The following is a 16,871-nucleotide window of genomic DNA, read 5'->3' as shown; positions in this document are numbered from 1 at the left end:
GAGAAGTCTGGAAGCCCCTAAGTCCCTTCTGCTCGGGACGTAAATAGTTAAAGTGGGGATGGGGAAGCTGCAGGTCTCCTGAGCTGCAACTCAGAAATCTGGACCTGGCAGGTCAAAGATGGACATGGCACAGAGGAAATGGGATCTCAATCGCATCATAGGAGACACAGGTATCAAGAAGGGTCTCTGCTTGGTTTAACTTATGCCATCCTTTGCCCCCTGGGGATGGGGGGACTGGATGAGTTGGTCTCTGGGGGACCTTTCCTCTTCTTAGTTGATAGGAGTGAATCATGATTCTGGCTGAGGTGGGAACAGGTCGAAATCAGGAAGACCTTCTGTTAGCAGAGACAGGAAAGAACTTTCTGGGGGTTATGCATTTCTCTCTCAGCTCTCGAGTTACTCAGTGACAGGCACAGCTAAGGGATTCTGGTGTAAAACTCGTCATCAATATTTCAGGCAGCATTATTTATTGATCACTCATCTGGCTGGGACAAAAGGAGAGTAATTTATTGCGGATGCAGGGCTGGTGGGGTCAGTTTGGGAAAGAGGTTAAGGAAAGATAGATCACTGAGGAGCCCCAGCCTGGGGTCCTGAAAAAATACCTTGGGATTCCAGTGTTCGGGGATTAGAGTCTTTGTCTTCTTCTTTTTTTTTTTTTTCTTTTTCTTTTTAATTGGGGAAGGGGAACAGGACTTTAGTGGGGAATAGTGTGTACTTCCAGAACTTTCTTCCAAGTCAAGTTGTTGCCCTTTCAATCCTAGTTGTGGAGGGTGCCATTCAGCTTCAAGTTGTTGTCCTTTCAGTCTTAGTTGTGGAGGGCGCAGCTCAGCTCCAGGTCCAGTTGCCGTTGCCGTTGCTAGTTGCAGGGGGTGTAGCCCACCATCCCTTGGGGAATTCGAACCGGCAACCTTGTGCTTGAAAGCCCACTGGCCCATGTGGGAATCGAACCGGCAGGCTTCGGAGTTAGGAGCATGGAGCTCTAACCACCTGAGCCACCAGGCTGGTCCCCTTTGTCTTATTTTTAGGCCCCACAGTACCCCAGAGGAAAACAACGGAAGGGGCAGGGGACGGAGAAAGCAGAGGCAGGCCTGGGACTGTCACTGTGGCCATCAGGGAGCTCATATACAGGGAATCCTGCAGCCAGATGAGCTTCCCTCCTCTGGACCCAACTGGCCCCTCCCAAGTTCCTACCATTTCCACCTCTTGAGTTCTCTCCCCGCCCGACCCCTGAAATCAGTTCTAGCAGCCTCTCTAGATGCCGTGTCCCTTAGGCTGCAGCGCCCTCCCTGGGTCAGCCTGGCAATTTCCATGCTCCCAGGAGGGTATCTGATTCTCAACTAAAGGGAGTACCTGTCTCTGAGTCTGACCTCCTGTGGGGAGTGGGCAGGGGTTGTGCACACAGGCCGGGCTCAGGGAGTAACTTCTTGAGAATCTATAGCTGTCCTGTCTACCAGCAAGAAAGCTTTCTTTATGAATCTCCAACTCTAGGGAGTTGGGGCACTTTGCTCACCAGATCTTAGGTGGAATGGCTGCAGGAAAGATTGTCCCTTGCAGAGGCCAGGGAATCCCACACTGGGAGGGAGCTGCGCCACCTAGTGGGCTTTTCCCTCCTTGCAGGCATGCCTCCCACCTGCCTCCAGCCTAGATAAAGGACAAACAAGCTCTCAGGCAGAATTCAAAGGGCTCTAAGAGTTGAGGTGCCCGCCTTCTCCAGGCAGACCTGACCAGCTCAGAGAGAGAAAAACTGGGGTAATTTGGGAGGGAGATGATCACGTACTGGCTGAAATTGAAGGCAATGGGGAAGCCAGCAGTGGATTTTGGCCTGGAAACAGTCTCTCCCTGTTATCCTGGAGGCCACAGATATGGGGACCGTGGACCAGCGCCCCCAGTGCCCTTGCCTCTTCTGTCTACCCCCCCTTTCCTCCACGCTGAGCAAGGCTGGGCTCAGCTCTGCTGATCAAGGAAGAGCTGGCACAAGCTGGAGATGCTGGCTTTCCTCTGACGTCACGGCCTGGAAATCCCATTTTAAGCAGGTTCTCTGGGTATGGGGCACAAAGAAGAAAGGGAGGGGAAATCAACTGAAGCAGCTCCATGCCTGAGGCCATTCTAGCCAGAAACCTCAGGCCTTGAGGGCTGCCCGGTGTCCCCAAGATGGTCTGGGTGTGGGACACAGGGCTAGACCTCAGCCCCCACTCCAAAGCTAATTATCTCTTAAAACCCACTGGGGACCCAGGCAGTGATCAAGCACCTTTCAAACATCTCTAGCCAGACACCTCTGTTCTAGATTTTCTTCCCCACTTCCCCGGCCTAAAGGGATCTACTGAGGCAGAGGGGAGAGGACAGGTTGTCCCAAGGAATGAGATAGCAAAGGGTCACCTAGACCCAGATGTGTCCCACCAGCTTCCTCTCAGAAGCCTTTCCACCCATTCCTTTTGTCACCCTGCATCTCTCCTCTCCTCCCCTGCACCACAGGGGCCAGGCCCTGTGCCGAGTTCTTGGAGGCTGAATGTTTCCATGGCAACGGACCAATGAGCTTGGAAATCTGAGCATGTTCTTATTGACACAGGGAAAGCCAGATGTGCACGGAGATCCTGGCAATGCAGAATCTGGCAGTGACCTCCTTAGCTACCGGTCACTGTGGGTACCAGTGTGTACCTGAGTGTGTGTGTGTGCGCAGCAAATGGGATTTAGGTTAGATAGGGCCTAACCTGGTTTCCTGACCATATGGTAGCTGCTAGCACGAGACTGCAGCATCTTACTCTCTGGAGATCTTTCTAGAACAAGAGAGTCTCTCCCCTGAATTCTGCCCTGACACTGCCTCTCCTTTCTGAAAGAGAGAAAAGGGCCATTTGCTCAGAGGCCCAAAGGAATGACCTTGAGAGGGCTGTTGACTGGAAGCTTCCAGGGAGGATGAAAAGGTTATCTCACCCCCCACCTCCACTGTGACCTCAGTTCCAGATGTTCTTGGCCGGCTTGGCTCAAGGGTGGCAGGAGGAAAGTGCTGTGATGCCAGGGAGGGGGGAGGAAGACCTGGTGTAGGGGCATTTGCTGACCTTGGGGCCAGAGCCTGGGGCTAGGTTGCCACCCCCACCACCCCCACCACAGCCCATGCTCTGCTTCCTCCATTTTCCTTCCACAAGGCTGAGCTGCTCTTTCTCTGCTCCCTTCTCCCTCCTTCCTACTTGCCTCCCTCTCCACTCTTTCATCTTCAGATGCTGCTTCTACTTCCCTGCTATCCTTTCCCTTCTCCTGAGTTCTGCCTTCCAGGGTCTCATTCTAGATATTTGTGCCCCTTGGCCCCTATGGCCTTGGCTGTCCCTCCCAAGGGCTCAGAACCCATGTCCTGCAGCTCAGGGCTCGACCTCTCTTTTCTGGGGCCACACGGGCTACCTCTTTGGCCCTAGTACTTGGGTACCTGTCCTCTTTGTCTGTTCCCAAGGTCAGACAGGAACCAGGGGGCTGGTTCCCCATCTCTACCTTTCCCTTCACACCACTTGCCTCCTCCTTTCAGAGTCTCTGGCTCACAGTCCCCCTCCATCTCTTTTTTGCCTTTCTAGGCACTATGGCCATCCAACCCTCCAGCCCTGCCCAGCCTCCCAGCCTCTCCCCTGGAAGCCTCACTGGGGTCTTTGTCCCCAGAACTTACACCTGGCACTTTCTATGTGTACCAGAAAGCCTATTCAGGGAAGGGGGTCTCAGGGCAGGATTCTGAAGGACGAGGGTTGAGGCTCCTAGCCCTCCTTGTCCCCTGGCTCTATCTCAAACCCCACAACCATTTTGCCATGCTGAACCCACTCAAGCCTATCTTTTATCTTGGAAATCAGAGCTCCCTGCATTCAGTTTGACCATTTCCCTCCTTCCTCCCACAGTTGGGCCCTGCTTCACACTTCAGGTCCCTTCCACCTGTGGACTGGGTGGGATAAGAACAAAGCACAGAGGCCAAAGTAAATGAGGTGCCAGAGTTTGGTTTATTGGCTCATCCAGTGCCAAAGGCCCAATGAGCATCCACTTTCCACAAAATCGGGAGCCCCTTGGCTCCCCCACTGTTTTTTCTTCTTCCCACATTCCTCCTGGCCCTGACTGAAGTCACAGGCAGAAGCTGGGGCAGGGTGTGGGGCAAAGGCTGGGCTCTGAGCGGGGTCTGCTCACATGCCCCCACTCCGCTTAGCACAGGGAGAGGACTGGGGGAAAGGAGGACGGGCCCAAGGTGGGGAGGACAGGAACTGGCTCCGCAGGCGCCTCTATAGACCTTCCAGTCTAGGGGCAGGGCAGGAAGGAGAGGAGGCAGAAAAGAATTGGGGGCAGAGGAGGAGGGGAGAGGACCCCCCCTTGGAGCCCCATTTTCTCTCATGGGCTGGGGTCCTCTGAGCCTCAGAGACCAGGAAGGAGGGCTGGGGGGGAGAAAAGGGACAGCTGACTGTGGGGCTCGGGGTGGGGGGTGGCTGTTGCTGGAGGGAAAGTCATTTGTCCCATATCCCTCAGCCTTAGACCCAGAAAGACACACACACACACACTCAAAACTCACATCCCTGGAACTCTACCTCTTTTTAGTGGGGACACATAGCACACAGCCGTACCCAGTGCCCCCAGCGACAGCTCTGGCCTGGCCATCCTGGTTACTTACGCACACACTAAGCCCCTTTGCTCCATTCACAGCTGTGGCCTGGAGCCCCTGCCCAGGTTCCCTGAGGCCTTCCCCACACACCCCCACCCCCAGGTGCCTTCAGGCCCATCTCTGGTCCATCAGGGCTGTGACTGCCTCCCACCCCTGACCAGGGAGAGCAGTAGGGGCATGTTATGACCCCAGAGAAGCAGATGGCCATGGTTTTCAGCAAGGCACTGGGTGGGCGGGCAGGGTTGGAGCGGGGAGGGCTGGAATGGCGGTTCAGGCTCTGAGGGGCCCCCACTTCATTGGGTGGCTCAGTCCTCAGCTCCTGGTCCAACCTCTACCCTCACACCCCCCAGCATGGCTCCCTCCTCTTTTCCAAGCCCTTCCAGAGAAACAGCCATCTGAGGGGCCTGGGGCCCGAGACACGTGGGCACACAGTGTGAGCAGGGGCTCTGTAGCCTGTGGGCATTGGGACCTCAAGCCGAGTCGCCCCCGCCAGAGGTCTTCTTCTTGGGCCGGGTCTTCAGCGTCTTGGAAGCCAGTGGCTGTGGGAAGGAGGGAGAAAGACAGAGTGCTCAGCCGGGAGTCACAACCCCGTCCGCCTCCCCCCAAACTCTGGCTGGGCTCTCACCTCAGCTTTGGGCACTTTTTTGATGGACTTGACCCTCTTGGGGGCCTTGTCTCCCACATCCTCCTCAGAAATCTCTGTCCGGGGATCTGCCTGGTGTGCGCTAGACCGTAAACTCAGGGCAGGGTCATCTCCTGGTTGTGGGGACAAAGGAGAACTGGGGTCTGGATGTTGCTCCCACCTGGCCGCATCCGAGCCCTGGTACCTCCCCCCGCCCCCCCGAGCAACGGCAGGCCCTGCCTGTACCTAAGTCCTCAGCGGTGTCCAGGAGGCTGCCGGGGTTGGGTCGGAGGCGGCCATCAGGCCCCTGCAACGGCAGTGTGTCCTCATCCCGGATGAGGGTCAGGTCCTGCATGCTGAAGCTTCGGAGCTTCTCTGACAGCACCCCCTGGCCCTAGGGTCACCACCACGCACCGGGAGGACCGGAGGAAGGGGCGGGGTGGAGAGAGAGGTCACCATGGGGCACTGGGCCACCACTGGGCTCAGTGCCTTCCCCACACTGTCCTCTCCCAGTCCTGTGGAGCACTGACAGGCAGGGGCCATACTTTCCCTTTGGACAGATGAGGAAACTGGCTTGGAGAGTAGAAGTCACTTAGCTGGAGTGGGGTAGAGCCAGGATTGGAACCCTGAGCTGCACAAGCCCCAAACCTTCATGGCCTGAGGACAGGGTAGTTGCAAAGGGTCTGACCAGGAGCATGAGATGAACAAGGGGGGCCCCAGGAGCGTGGGTCTGCCCCCGTCTCACCTTGGCAGCAGCTGTGACCGCAGCATTGGCGGCCAGGTTCAGGCCTCTCTTGCCCACCCTCATCATGGTCTCATAGCTCTTGTCTCGGGCCTGTGTGATGTACTCGTCAATCTCCTGAGAGGTCGAAGGGGGAGGAGGAAGAAGTGGGGGTGGGCCCTACTGGCCAGGCCCTGCCCTGCCCTCGTTCACACCTGGACAAAGGCACTGCCTGCTGCAGAAGGCCAGGCCCTGCCAGCTCACTTCAGGCTCTGGGCACCCACAGGGAGGGCCAGGCCTGTGCGTGGCTGCAGGCACTGGGCGGCCTTGGCCTGCGGCCGGCTGGGAAGCAGAGTGGGGGCGAACCTTCTCCTTGTTGGACAATGTCGGGTGCACGAACTTGCGGTAGAGTACGCTGGAGCCCTTGGTATAAGGGGACAGCAGCCATATCACAAAGGCGATCTTGAGCTCAAAGTAGAAGGGGAACCTGTTGAGGGGACAGAGGCATGGGGCATGTGCCGGGGCAGAGAGTCAGGTGTCCTGATCCCCTGCACGACCTTGGCCGGCCCCCACCCCTCAGTGCACTGGGGTCCCCTTGTGGCTCAGGAGACCGGTCATTTCTAATCTTAAGGGTACTGGGAGGCTTGGCTGAGATCCCAAGCAGGAAGGTGAGAAGGGAGCCCACCGGGAATTCCCCTCAGCAGTGGCTCCCTTGCCCTTTTCTCTCAGTCTCGGCCCTCTCAACTGACAGAAGACACCCCCGCCCACTCCTCTGTCCTGGGGTCAACTCCAAGGCGAGACCCCTAACCTTCTAGATCTACTCCTGCATCCTCACCCCCTTCTCCTCCTGCCCTTCCTCCCATGAAGAAGATGGGGGCTTCTCCAGCTGTGCTCTGGATTCCATCCCTCAGTGCCATGACATGACCTTGCTTTTAAGAATCCTCCATTCTTTTCAGAATTCTCCATTCCCCATGGTTCCCTCTCTCAGGCCACAAACTCCTGCAGGCAGGTCTCCTACATCCTCACAAAAACACCAACAAAGCTCTCTCCTTTGCTTGTTAGTCAAGAGGCAGCTACACTCACTGCCCTCAATTTTTAACCCAATTACCTTGCTCTGCTAAAACTATTTTTCTCAAAGGACATAGATCCTTGTACAGCAGGTCCTCGAATAACGTCGTTTTGTTATAACATCGATGAGATGCCATAAGAACTTAACTCTTATTTGTTATCAATTAGCTTGTGGTAAAACTGGTTTTGTTGTAAGTCGGTTGCAGAACCTACCAACGACGTTAAGTGAGGACTTACTGTAATCTACAAATGCAACAATCTTTTGTCTTCTACCTCTCTGTAAGGCTCTTTTCTTGACTTCCAATGGACTGTGCTATGTTAGTTCTCTCTTCCAAGAGGCATCTGTCCATTCAATAAACATTTCTGAGCTCCTACTGTGAATATACAGATGCTGAAAGCATTCCGTCTTCAAAGTATTCACACATAATCTAGTTGTGCCTGGAAAATGTCTTTGAAATACACGCATCCAATGTGCTTAGGACTGAATCATTTACAAATAGGGAAAATGAGCCTAGAGAGCTGTGACGTGCCCAAGGTCTGGCAGAAACTGAATTCTATTGTGGTGCTTTGGCTGCCACCAGAAAGAAATGTGGGGGTCATGTTTGTTCTTATTCTGCTGATCAAACAAGGCCTGGATGGGGTGGGCGTGGCGGGGAGGGGGGTGGAAATCCAGAAACCCATGGAACTGTGCTCTCCACCCTGGGTCTCAATCTTCTGTTTGGCTGGCTGGGTGGAGAAAGTCAGAGGCCCTGGAGCCCGAGATGCAGGGAGGGCGTGCTGGACCTCACCAGGAGAGCACGATATCCGTGAGCGTCTCAGCTGTGGTGAAGAAGGCAAAGACGATCCAATACATCATCCACTTTACCTGAGGGTACAGAGGGCAGCGTCGGCTGGGGCCTGGAGGATCTCTGCCCGTCAACTGTGCGGGAGGTACTGTGGGGAAGGGACACTCAGGACCTCAACTTTGCCTGAGGGTCATACCAGGGCAGGGGGAAGGCACGTACAGGAACTTGCTGTGAACCAGGGTCTCGTTAGTGCCAATAGCATTGGTCCAAAGTTACCCCCCATATAATGTGACCCACTGTCGTTCCCCTATCTCTGCCATGTGGGTTGGGTGCGAGATGAAGGGTCATACACTCACATATTCCTTCACGTTTTTTGTCTTCACGGCCTTGTAGGAAGAATAGGCTGGATACAGGGTGCCAAAGATGAGCCTAGGGAGGCAGGCATGGTTACTGGGCCCCTTGGCCAAGAGCGGTGGCCTGTCCCTCCCAGCTCTGCATCAGTCCCTGGATAGGTAAAGGGAGCAGGGACAGAACTCCAGAGTGCCACAGCAGCTGGATTGATGAACTCAGGTCAGGGGTAAAGGTCAAAGCAGTCAAGATTCAGGCAATATGTAAGCATGGAAAGTCCCAGCCAGCTAGGGTGATGCCCTTTCCCCTGTATTGATCAGTTTTTCTCCAGTCCCTGAGATACAGAAAGACCCAGCGGGTCCAATATAGTCCCTTCAGCCATGATCCTTGATTATGCACAAACATATGGGAGTGGGGATCTAGTTACTGCCATAGAGGTGTCTTCTCCAGACACCATGTCCATTCTCACCCTTCTGCCCTCACCATCTACCTCCCTGTCGCAGAGCCAGTCTGGGTAGGGCCAGGTCTGCAAGGGAACCTGACACTGCCTAGCAGGGCACTCCATATGGCAGTCAGAGGCAACACTGTGGCCCTGGGGACCTGGGGAGCAGAGGACATAGGGGCAGGAGGCCCTGGGAAGGGCAAAGAGGATTATTCCCCCAAGAAAACACTCTTGGGGCCAGGCTCAGGGAAGGGCTGTGAGCTCAAGACCCTGGCTGGAGTGGACCTGATGGTGACTCCATCAGAGACCATCTATATATAGGTCGCAGGTGAGGGGACGAGAGGACTAATGCCCCTCAGGGAGCACATCGAGATAAGAGCAGTAGCCACTCTGAAGACCACATGAAATGAGCCCCCTGGACGCCCTCTGGGGTGGAATGTAGGAGAGGAAGCGAGGAGACTCCGGCAGGTCTAGAGGAAGCCAGGACACACGCACATGACAGCAATGAATGGGAAGAAGGCAGCAGGGAGGGGATTCTGGGGTGTCAGCCCCCATGGTGGAGGCTGAGGGGCAGGGTCCTGAGCTGGGGGAGGGGTTGGCTGAGGCCCATGTGGACAGCCCCTTGACAATGTGGGGGTACTGCCTATTCCCTCCTGGACCCACCTCATAGAGGCAGGATACTTCCGAACTGGCCTGTGCAGATGGGGTGGGGGTGGAATCCTCAGACAAAGTCTGGGGTTGTGGGAGCAGGGTTCCCTCCTGGAGCCTGAGGGAGGTGGCAGGGGTATAGCTCCAAGATGTGGCTGACAGCCTGGATAGAAGGCCACTTAACGCCTTCCCCTCTGTGACTTTCACAATCCCGAGCACACTCATATTCTCTCCCCATTACCTCCCACACTTTGTCCTCCAAGCATCTCTGCTTCCTGATGCTCAGACATCGTCCCTGGGGGGGCTTCAGAGCATATGCCCTCCTCCCCATCTCCTGATGGTCAGTGGAAGAGGGAGGGAGAACTGAGCCCTTTGGGGAGACCAAGGCTGCTGCTATGGCCCTAAGCTATGGATGACAAGGCCCTGCCTTGCTCCCACTCTTCCATTAGCCCTTATGCTCCAGGGAGATTAGGGCCCAGGTCTGAGCAGCTCCTCCAGCTCCGATCTGGTAGGTGGGGGAAGGGACATGCCCGCCTCCCCTCATAAATCAAGCGCAGTGCTCAGCCCCTAGGATGAGGGAAGGCGAAGGAGCAGGGAAATTAAAAAGGGTGGGAAGCCAGGCCTGCCATGCTCCTCAGTATTTCCCCCTCCAGTCCGGGGTCCCACACCTCCATGTCCCTGGGGACCCCAAATAGGGATGACATGCCTTTGGGTCACCGCGCTGTTGAGGCCACGGAGTGGCCCATCCCGGGCTTCAGCACCACCTCACTCCCACCCCTACCCCCACCCTCCTCCCACCCAGCCGCGCCCGCCGCCGCACTCACACCACCAGCCGAGAGATGATCCAAGACACCATGGCGAGGCGAGGCGAGGCGAGGCGAGGCGAGGCGCGGGCCGGGGACCCAGCCCGGGCCGAGGATGCAGCTGCCGGAGGTCGAGCGGTGGCGGCAGCAGGAGCCGCAGTAGCAGCAGCAGCCGCAGCAGCAGCCGCCGCGGGGGCCGCGGAGCACTGAGCCGCCGCCGTTTAAAGGGGAGGTCCCTGCCGCAGCGGCGGGCCGTGGGCGGTGGCGGCTCTTAAAGGGGAGGCCGCGGCAGCGGCGGCGCGCCCCCCGCACCTGCTGTCGCCGGGCACGCGCCTTTGACCCTCAGTGCCCGGCCTTCTTCTACCGGTAATCGCTCGTTCACTTTTCTTGGCTTCCAAGCCTTCACGGTTCCATCCTGACAGCCCAGCCGTTCTCCTGCCCTGCCCACATTGGGCTGAAAGGCTTAAACATCCACGAGGAAGAACAGCTATGACTTGAGGGCTTACTGTGTGCCAGGCCCTATGCTCAGGGCTTCCCCTGCATTGTTTCAGTGAACCCTCACGACCATCCTCTAAGGCAGAGGTTATAATTATAATTATCCTCATTTTGAAGATAAGGAAACGGGAAGCTTATGGAGGTTCAACAATTTGCCGAGTGTCACAAAACCACTAAGTCATGGTTCTCTGAACCCCATCTACTTTAAACAGGCTACTTCTCCCCACTGCTGACTCACAAACCTTCCTCCCCCATCACAGGTCCTGTAAAGACACCCCCACTCGTCCAAGAATTCCTGAGGTCAAAGGCAGAGCTGCGCCTGTCCACCTCATCCCTTCTCCACCGTCAGCAATCACCCAGTTGTGAGAACCTCCCCATCTGACCTGTTTAGGGTTGTCAGTTCCTAAGCTTTGCAGGGAACCCTATGCTCTCAAGGTGGATACCTTGGGGCACAGGAGTTAGACCTTCAAAGGCCTGGGTCTAGGTTGGAGATGGAGCCAGGCACTCCAGTTCCACCCCCATCAGTAAGCACTGGCAGCCGTAGATGCCCTAATTCTGAAGACATTTATATCCAGAATGTAGGCTAGCCTAGCCGGCCTCCTGATTTTTACCAAACCAACAAACCTCCAACCCCCACTCCCTTCCCTTCATTGCTTTCCTCTCCTGTCCCATTTCAAAGCTTTTGCATTTGTCACCCCTTTGTGTGGAGGTGTAATCCTCCTGGAGATCACAGCACCAACCATGCCCATCTAGGCTGAAAGGACATGCTCAGAGCTCTGCGTTTCAGTTATGGTCCTATTCAAACGCAGTATGTTTGAACCATACAATGATCTATGTCCACCCTGATAATTGTGTTTCCAGGCTCAAACTCTTTGGAAGGTGTTTTCCAACAGGCTCCAGAGAAACAGCCTCTAATGACCCCTCTTGCTATTCTTTACAACTTCCTCATCTAAAGGCCTTTTCTAATTGGAATATCATCTGTCCATTTCATTGCTGCTTTGTAAACAAAAATAAATCCCATTTGGGTCTTCCCCTCGCCAACTCCCAGGTGGAGCTAGAGCCACATTTATGTGAGCAGCCCAGGCCTCTTGCTTTGAGGAACCCCACCACTGATGGCTCAAAGCCTTGCTCAGGTCATCCTCCATGACCTTTCCCCCCCAGACTGCCCCAGGAAGGCACCCCACCTTTCCTACTCCATTCACTGAGCAGAAACTATGGGAAACCTCTCTCCCATCCTGTAACTCATGTGATCCCTTACCCTCACCCCCAAGCCCTCACAAACCACAATGACTTGGCACTTCCCTCTCCCAATTGGGCACAAATTCAGAAGCAAAGGGTAATAATGGGATGCAGCAATGTAATGATCTGAAAATGAACCATCTTCCACCTCCAACCCTGCCCTCCACCTGGCCTTGATTTTAATAGCTGGCACAGGAAAAATTTAATCCACTCCAAACAGATTTGTTAGATTTTTAATAAGAACATGGAAATCCCAATCAGCCCTTCAACAAAATTAAAATACAGAAAGTGAAATTAAAAGTATTCTACAGTAAATGACTTTTATTTAAAAAAAAAAAAAGTAAGTGTGAACATATAAACAAGCCTGCAGGGCACTACAGTACAGCTGGAAAGAAGATAGATACATTTTCCAATGTACCCATGGGCCAATGAATTCCATTATTTTCAAATAAATTTTTAATAAAACTCCACTGAATTGTAAAGTTTTGCTGAAAATATTTCTGGACAAAAAACCCAAAAAACAAAAAGCTTCATGTAGGAAAATGCAACTTTCCTTTGAATTTGGAACTGTAAGAGGAGTCCCAAGGGAACGCTGGTAGTAGGTGGAAATGGTTCCTGAAGTGTGTGTATGTGTGGAAAATACCACAGCTCAGACATGACAAAGTTATTTTCTCAGGTGGCTGTTCCCTCAAGATAGGACTGAGATGGGAGGGGGAGAAACTAAAAGAATCCTAAAAAGCCAATTCTTTTAAATTCTGCTTTGGCTGATTTTGTGCTATAATGGGCAGTTGATTTCTAAAAATCATATTTCTTCAAAGAGTTTTATCGAAAGGAAGACTAAATGTAATGTGCCTTTCCTCATAAACCAGGAAAACAACTGTGGTATTTCAAAAATTCTAAAAATATCTACTTTCATGAAATAGTAACTATTTCACTACAAACCTATTTTTCACTAAATACACACGTTTCCTAATCCTGGAGCCTCCTGGGAAAAGCAGTGGGTTCTCCCTGGGTCCTGCAAGACTCCAGTGTTCACGGGAGAGAGTGTGGGGAATGGCTTTACCCCGTCTCCTGGGATGGGCTGTGTCAGAGGTCACGTGCAGAGACACTGTCAGGCTTCCACCAGGCATGTTTAGCAATGAGCCCCTACTTGTACCAGTTATATAATTCCCTCTACCTCCAAACACATTCCCACTTCACTAGGCACAAGAGAAAAAGAAAAGAAAGGTGTGCCCACATTCCGGGTTTCCATGAATCTCAAATCACAAGAATGTAGGAAAGCCCCGCGACGTTCAGGCAATTCAGAGTCCCAGAAGGCCACAGGATGGGAATGTGGCACCCTCGGCTTGGAGTCTGAAACTGTGTGTGTGAACAGTGCGACTTTCCTGTGTCAACCTTCAGTGTTGAGGCAGCGTAGACGAGAGTGGCTGGAGAGTTTGTAATACTGACCACACTGGCTCCGAGTGAAGGGCCTCTGCTCCAGCAGAGAACCCTGCCGTTCCCTGTATGTGTGTGAGTGAAAGACCTGCTTCACAGGGGAGTCTGGAATTTCTTGATGCCTAAGACCTTGCCAGTTTGGATTCATGAGCCTTGAGGGTGCCAACAGCATCTTTCACTGCATGATAAATGATGTTCTTCACCTGCAGAGAGCAAACAGCAGTCAGTTCGTGGCAGCCCCATGCTGTCTTCTGCAAATGACTATGTACGTTCTACACTGACTATAATACGCCTACCGGTTAGTGAGGAAATCCCCCAACCAGGATTGCGTGCTTCCCAAATCAACCCCATAGGTGATTTACCACTCACGTAGGACGTAAGGTCCATATTCAAAAAAGAATGATGAAAACGTTTGAAAGGCTACATAGTCACCACCATCTGTGTGCTCACTATGTGCTGGGCACTACTGCTAACCTCTGTATATGGACTTTCATTTAATCCTTATCATAATCTTGTGAGGTAGATTTTATTATTATCCCCATTTTATAGAAGAGAAACTGAGGAAGCCAAGGTTCCATGGTTAAGAACCCTGCCTAAGGTCTTGTAGCTAATAATTCACTAAAACCATAGTGGGCAAGTCGGATTACTGACTAAAAGGAACACGCATTATGTGTGAAGTAGGAAGATACAGTAATAGTTATTGAAGTGAACGGCCGAAAGACAGTTTACAATGAACAGGCTAAAGACAGTTTTAAACCAAGATGGTGATTTCTGGGGAAGGAAAGTGGGGAGATGGAATGGGAAGGGTACATGGAGACTTCAGCAATGTAGTTGTGTGTGTTTATGTTGTACAGTGTACGTACATATATGATGCTTTATTACTTAAGCTGAGTGATGGGCACACAAGCCCCCCGGTGCTATTCTCCATTAAATTTTTTGTATTAATTCAACACATATTTACTGAGTACCTACTTACTATGTGTCTGATATGCTAGGGAAATTCAGTGAATAAAACAGTAAAATACCTGCTTTCATGGAGCTTAAATAGCTTACATTCTAGTAGGGATAGAAGCAAACAGATAAAATACAAAGTATGTTAGATGGGAAAAAGTAATACAGAACAAAATAAAGCAGTGACAGAGGATCGGGAATGCTGGAGGTGACCTGTTAGAAGTAAGAGACCTAATGGAGGTAAGGTCTGAAATATGTATGCCTGAATATTTGCATTATATCTACAACATCACTGTTATTTATTTATCAATGTGATTGCATTTTATATAAGAAGTTTATGGTTGAAATGCTCCGTAATTTTGAAAAAGGAACAGCAAAATAGATCAGACTCAGGGGTTGGAGGTGATTGAATCTATCAGTAAACGAGGAAAATCTCCAACCTCATTGGTCACTGACCAAAGAAGACACACCTGAGTCACAGGCATGATGGAGGAAAACAGGCCACAAGTGAGAGGCTGGGAGAGTGCATATTCACATTGCTAAAGTTCTGCTTGGGGAACCGTGCTTCCTTATTCTTTCTTCTTTTTCTGCTACTAAAGCACCCAAGTGTATTAACAATGAAATTCTGCCCTGAAAGTTCCAATCCATTTGGGAGCAGAGGAAAATCTAATTTGTCTAGCTTAGATCTACAAGAGGAAAACAATCCTCACCCTTGCGAATACAATTTTTAGGGACATAGATGGCAGTCCTTAGCAGGGCTCTGAAGAATTGAGTTTGCACAGAAATCTGTTGTGAGAAGCAGCTTCAGAGAAATGGGCCCTTTTTGGAAACAAACTCAGAACAAATTGCCACAGTGCTTTTCCCACCTGACTGGGGAAGTCCGCCTAATCAGAGTTACTAACACAGAAACATTGTATCTCCCAGGGGCAGAGACACAGAGCACTGTCACACTGGGAATGATTAGGTTAAAAGATGAGCAATCTCTAAAACCAAATCAGTCCTGGATTAAATACTTCCTGGAGGGAGGACTCCATACCCGCACACAGGTTCCCTTAATCATCTCTCCCCAGTTATACCTCCTAGAGAATGCTCTGCAAGTTCAAAGTGCCTCCTGTGTGTGTAGCTGAGTGGGAGATGAGAAGATGGAGGGGAAGTGAAAGAGGAGCTATTTACCTGCAGTTTATCCTCATGGTTTGTATGAGTGTTAGAGAGATGTCTGAATTCCTGTGTTAGGCGGAAACAGTGCTTTACGTGTTCTGGAGAAACAAAGTCTTCTGCTACTTTTATGCAACTGTATAGATTGTGCACCTGGAAGGGGAAAAGGACAGAGGGAAAATATCAGGCATTAGAGATTCAATAATACATGGAAAATGTCCATGCAAGGTTAAAAAAAAAAAATTAAACTTTAGAAATACTTATAATAGTCCATTTTTATAAAAATAACAGATGCAGAAAAACTCTAAGATAAATTTATAAATAAAAACATTAGTATTTGCACAGAAAAGGATCTGGAAAAATATACACCAAACTGTTAACAGTATGTCTGAAGAAGGCAGGATGAAGAGATTTAAAAGGGGTATGACACAGGGAGCTGAGCTGGGACTTCCACTTTTTCTTTAATAGTCTCCATTGTCTAAAAAATTTTTAATAAGCATTTAAAATTACACAGAAGAAAATTAAAAAGCAAAAGATAAGTAGTAGTTTAAGAGCAATCTGCAATCTGTCTAATCCAGACATTTGTGTCTATGGCCAGATTAGCAGGAAACTCAGAAATAAGGAAGCCCATGGAACCGTGGAACCCAGCCCCAAGATGGAACCCACCTGGTGTGGGGCTCCAGCAGGTATGAAGACGGCATCTCCCAGGAACTGAACAATGGCCCAGCCTTGCACGCCATACTCTTCATAGAGTCGCTTACGGAGGGTCTGGTCCAGGTACCAACTTTGGTCATGAATTGGGTCATGATCAGGGGGATTCTCTTGGCCTTGCTCTTCTCCAACCTGAAGCCATGACCAAACATAAAGACAGAAAAATCAATGAATATATAAAAGTTATTAACAGCATAAATCTAACAAGCTGCAGCAATGTCCATAGGGGGCCAAAGCTTCTGCTTTACTCTATTCAACATCCTCTAGGTGTAGATTCAGACCTTTGGGGCATTTTGACAAAAGGTACAGGTCTTTAATGCCAAGGGACTCCACACGAGAAACCCAAGGCAGGTTGTCTCAGCACCCCCAGACCCTTAACCTGTGCACTGGTAGCCCACTCTGGGGCATACCTTTCGGAGCAGCTCCCGAATCTTCTCTGCATCCTTGGCTGCATAGATGTGCCACAAAGCACCAGGCTTCTCCTTCCCATCATGAATCCTCTGCTTTGTCACCTCATCAGCATCTCCCTCATCAATTGTCTTGAGTACCTCTGAAAAGAACAAAATGCCACTTTTCAATGTAACTAGTACCTCTGAGTGAAGCAAAATGTCTAATTCAAACAAGTTTCATCTCCACTACTCTCATCTCTGTGTAGTAATATAAGGTAGAAACGAAACTCATATTGGTCTAAGTTTCCTATACACAGGAGAAGTGACCATGTAATCTTCCTTACTTAGTAGAGGCTCAGCATTTTTTTGGAAGTATGGTTTTCCTTTAAAACATATTTCTTGTTCAAACTGTGGAGCCATATCTTACGTTCAAACTGCAGGT

At 51.4% G+C, this 16,871-nt stretch overlaps 2 protein-coding genes across 6 annotated transcripts in view; both read right to left on the bottom strand.

The window, feature by feature from the left end:
- Positions 1-3,956: 3,956 nt before the first annotated feature.
- On the bottom strand, positions 3,957-10,634 carry REEP2 (receptor accessory protein 2). Of its 2 annotated transcripts, none has more exons than XM_033096843.1 (8): positions 10,074-10,634; positions 8,168-8,240; positions 7,815-7,891; positions 6,325-6,445; positions 5,983-6,096; positions 5,484-5,631; positions 5,241-5,371; positions 3,957-5,154 (listed from the first exon to the last, which is right to left on the bottom strand). In XM_033096843.1, exons 1-8 carry the CDS (start codon positions 10,103-10,105, stop codon positions 5,086-5,088), a joined length of 765 nt encoding a protein of 254 aa, XP_032952734.1. In that variant the 5' UTR covers positions 10,106-10,634; the 3' UTR covers positions 3,957-5,085. The 2 variants fall into 2 exon arrangements, with proteins under 2 accessions (XP_032952734.1, XP_032952736.1); XM_033096845.1 differs by having other exon boundaries at positions 5,484-5,625; positions 10,074-10,258.
- Positions 10,635-12,003: 1,369 nt separating this feature from the next.
- Positions 12,004-16,871, bottom strand: part of KDM3B (lysine demethylase 3B) — a 52,609-nt gene continuing 47,741 nt past the window's right edge. For 3 of the 4 annotated variants that reach the window (XM_033096068.1, XM_033096071.1, XM_033096070.1), the window contains 4 exons: positions 16,451-16,590; positions 15,996-16,172; positions 15,348-15,482; positions 12,027-13,426 (listed from right to left, as the gene is read on the bottom strand). In XM_033096068.1, coding sequence (XP_032951959.1) covers positions 13,346-13,426; positions 15,348-15,482; positions 15,996-16,172; positions 16,451-16,590 — 533 coding nt within the window. In that variant the 3' untranslated portion in view covers positions 12,027-13,345. Of the gene's footprint in view, positions 13,427-15,347; positions 15,483-15,995; positions 16,173-16,450; positions 16,591-16,871 lie in introns of all 4 variants that reach the window. The other variant, XM_033096069.1, reaches the window with a different exon arrangement.

Source organism: Rhinolophus ferrumequinum, chromosome 24 (genome assembly GCF_004115265.2).
Source record: "Rhinolophus ferrumequinum isolate MPI-CBG mRhiFer1 chromosome 24, mRhiFer1_v1.p, whole genome shotgun sequence".
Classification (NCBI taxonomy): domain Eukaryota; kingdom Metazoa; phylum Chordata; class Mammalia; order Chiroptera; family Rhinolophidae; genus Rhinolophus; species Rhinolophus ferrumequinum.
Note: the sequence above shows the minus strand (reverse complement) of the source record. Positions and strands in the feature narration are given on the sequence as shown.

Excerpts from the sequence above, each read along its gene's own strand:
- REEP2 (XM_033096843.1), bottom strand. The coding sequence starts at position 10,105 with ATGGTGTCTTGGATCATCTCTCGGCTGGTGGT. Across the intron at positions 7,892-8,167 it reads CAAAAAACGTGAAGGAATAT|GTAAAGTGGATGATGTATTG; the intron begins GTGAGTGTATGA and ends CTGTACCCTCAG. Across the intron at positions 5,632-5,982 it reads CGGTCACAGCTGCTGCCAAG|GGCCAGGGGGTGCTGTCAGA; the intron begins GTGAGACGGGGG and ends TGGTGACCCTAG.